The 2186-nt window shown below is 39.2% G+C and overlaps 1 protein-coding gene across 1 annotated transcript in view; it reads right to left on the bottom strand.

The window, feature by feature from the left end:
- LOC119584727 overlaps positions 1-2186 on the bottom strand; it is a 3149-nt gene continuing 963 nt past the window's right edge. The window contains exons 1-4 of the mRNA XM_037933392.1: positions 2142-2186; positions 599-2043; positions 168-444; positions 1-120 (exon numbers count right to left, since the gene is read on the bottom strand). The exon at positions 2142-2186 is cut by the window's right edge and continues 963 nt beyond it. Of these exons, the coding sequence (XP_037789320.1) occupies positions 1-120; positions 168-444; positions 599-2043; positions 2142-2186 (1887 nt within the window). The remainder of the gene's footprint in view (positions 121-167; positions 445-598; positions 2044-2141) is intronic.

Here is a 2186-nt window from a genome sequence, read left to right as displayed (position 1 = left end):
TTAGATAGTGGCATAGTTTACCTCACGGTCAAGTAGTTTCCTGCTTGCATATGCAATGGGCATCTTACAATTGTTCGTTTCTTGTAAGAGTACTGCTCCTACCCCAGGGGTTGCTGGCATCTGTAACGAAGATAAAAGACTTTAGTCATATCTGGCAAACAAAGTACTGGGTTAGACATGAGAGCCTGCTTTAGAGACTTGAAACTCTCAATTTGTTGTTGATTCCAGTTAAGTTTGTTACTGCTGTTCTTTCTTAACAGATCACTAAGGGGAGCTGCAGTACTCGCATAGTTTTGTATAAACTTCCTGTAATATCCAGTAGTACCGAGAAAGGACCTAAGTTGTTTTTTTGTTGTGGGTAATGGCAGAGAGTTAATAGCTTTTACCTTTTCTTCAAGCGGTGCAATACAATTATGTCCTAATAATACACCAAGGTACTTGATTCTGGAATACCCAAAAATACATTTAGAAGGATTAGCAGTCAATCCATGCTCTTTCCACATCACCCAAATGTTTATACCAATTACTATTATGTATCACGACATTGTCAAAATAACAGTCTACATTAGATAAGCCGCTTAATACTTTGCGCATTAACCTTATGAATGTAGCGCACGCAGTTTTCAATCCAAATGGCATTACTTTCCACTGCATTAAACCTCTGTGGGTAGCAAATGCAGTATAAATTTTGCAATCACTGGACAATGGGACTTGCCAATATCCCTTGCAAAGATCAAGTTCACTAAAATAAACGTCATGAGAAAAGTTACTTAGAGCAACTTCAGTCGTAGGCATGGGCTCAGCATCAAAATCGGATAAGCTATTAATTGGCCGAAAGTCAATGCAAATACGCCAAGTACCATCGGTCTTTTTCACTAGCACTACAGGCGAGCAATACGGGGATTCAGATGGTTCTATATGACCTAGTTCCAACATTTTATCAACTTCCTTGTTAAACTCTTGTTTCAAGTTGAGAGGAATTGGATACTGTTTCTTATTTATAGGCACAGTAGAGGTCAGTTTTATCTTATGTCTTATCGTCTGAGTAAGACCTGGCTTATCTCTTATTACGTCTGTGTAACGATTTAGCAAAACAGACATTTCCCTAGACTGACTCAAAGATAATTCACTACTAATATTAAATCTATTATTGTCAGTTACCTCAAGGTTTACAGGTTCACAGGTGCCGTTCACTGGGAATTCTTCAACACAAATTTGAATTACATTTTTGCATTTCTGTTTTTCCTTATTATCTTCCCGCCGAAAGTATCTTTTTAGCATGTTTATGTGGAACAATTTATCTTTACCTTGCATTTTTATAATATAATCTACACCATTTTCGTGACATCGGATAATAGGATACGGCCCACGCCAGTGCATAACTAATTTATTAGTGCTTGTAGGCAACAAAACAAGCACTTCATCTCCGATCTCTAGTTTACGTGGTCTACTTTTTAAATCGTAGTATGCTTTGTAACTTTTACTACTAATATTGGCATGGGATGCTGCCAGCTTAGCCGTCTCCTCTAATCGTGAACGGAGGTCTAGCACATATTGGTATGTAGTTTTTACCTCGTTATCAATGCCATCATTTGTCCAAAGGTCGTGCAGTATACTTAGTGGACCACGTACTTTACGTCCGTACAAAAGTTCAAAGGGGGAGAACTTTAAACTACTATTAGGGATCTCTCTATAGGCAAAGAGTGCTGCTGGAATATAGTGGTCCAAGTCCTGTGGATGTTCTGAACAAAGCTTCTTGATGATAGATTTTAGAACACCATTAAGTCTTTCGACGGCACCATTGCAACATGCATGATATGGTGATGTATACAAAGCTTTAACGGAGAATAGACGGTGAATTTCGCTCATAAGATCAGACTTAAACTGGGATCCGCGATCAGACATTATTTCCTTCGGTATGCCGACGCGAGAGAAGATTTCAACTAAAGCTTCGGCAACCGTTATAGTATCAACATTTTTAAGAGGTACGGCCTCGGGATATCTAGTGGCATAATCTATTAGTGTTAGGATATACTTATGTCCCTTTCCGAATATGGAGTAATTGGGCCACCAAGGTCTATGGCTACACGAGAGAATGGCACTGATATGACGGGGATCGTTTTCATTGGCACCTTCCTTACGCTTCCTCTAGCTGAAAACTTCTGGCATTTAGGACACGGACGGCA

Source organism: Penaeus monodon, chromosome 18, assembly GCF_015228065.2.
Source record: "Penaeus monodon isolate SGIC_2016 chromosome 18, NSTDA_Pmon_1, whole genome shotgun sequence".
NCBI classification, from domain to species: domain Eukaryota; kingdom Metazoa; phylum Arthropoda; class Malacostraca; order Decapoda; family Penaeidae; genus Penaeus; species Penaeus monodon.
Note: the sequence above shows the minus strand (reverse complement) of the source record. Positions and strands in the feature narration are given on the sequence as shown.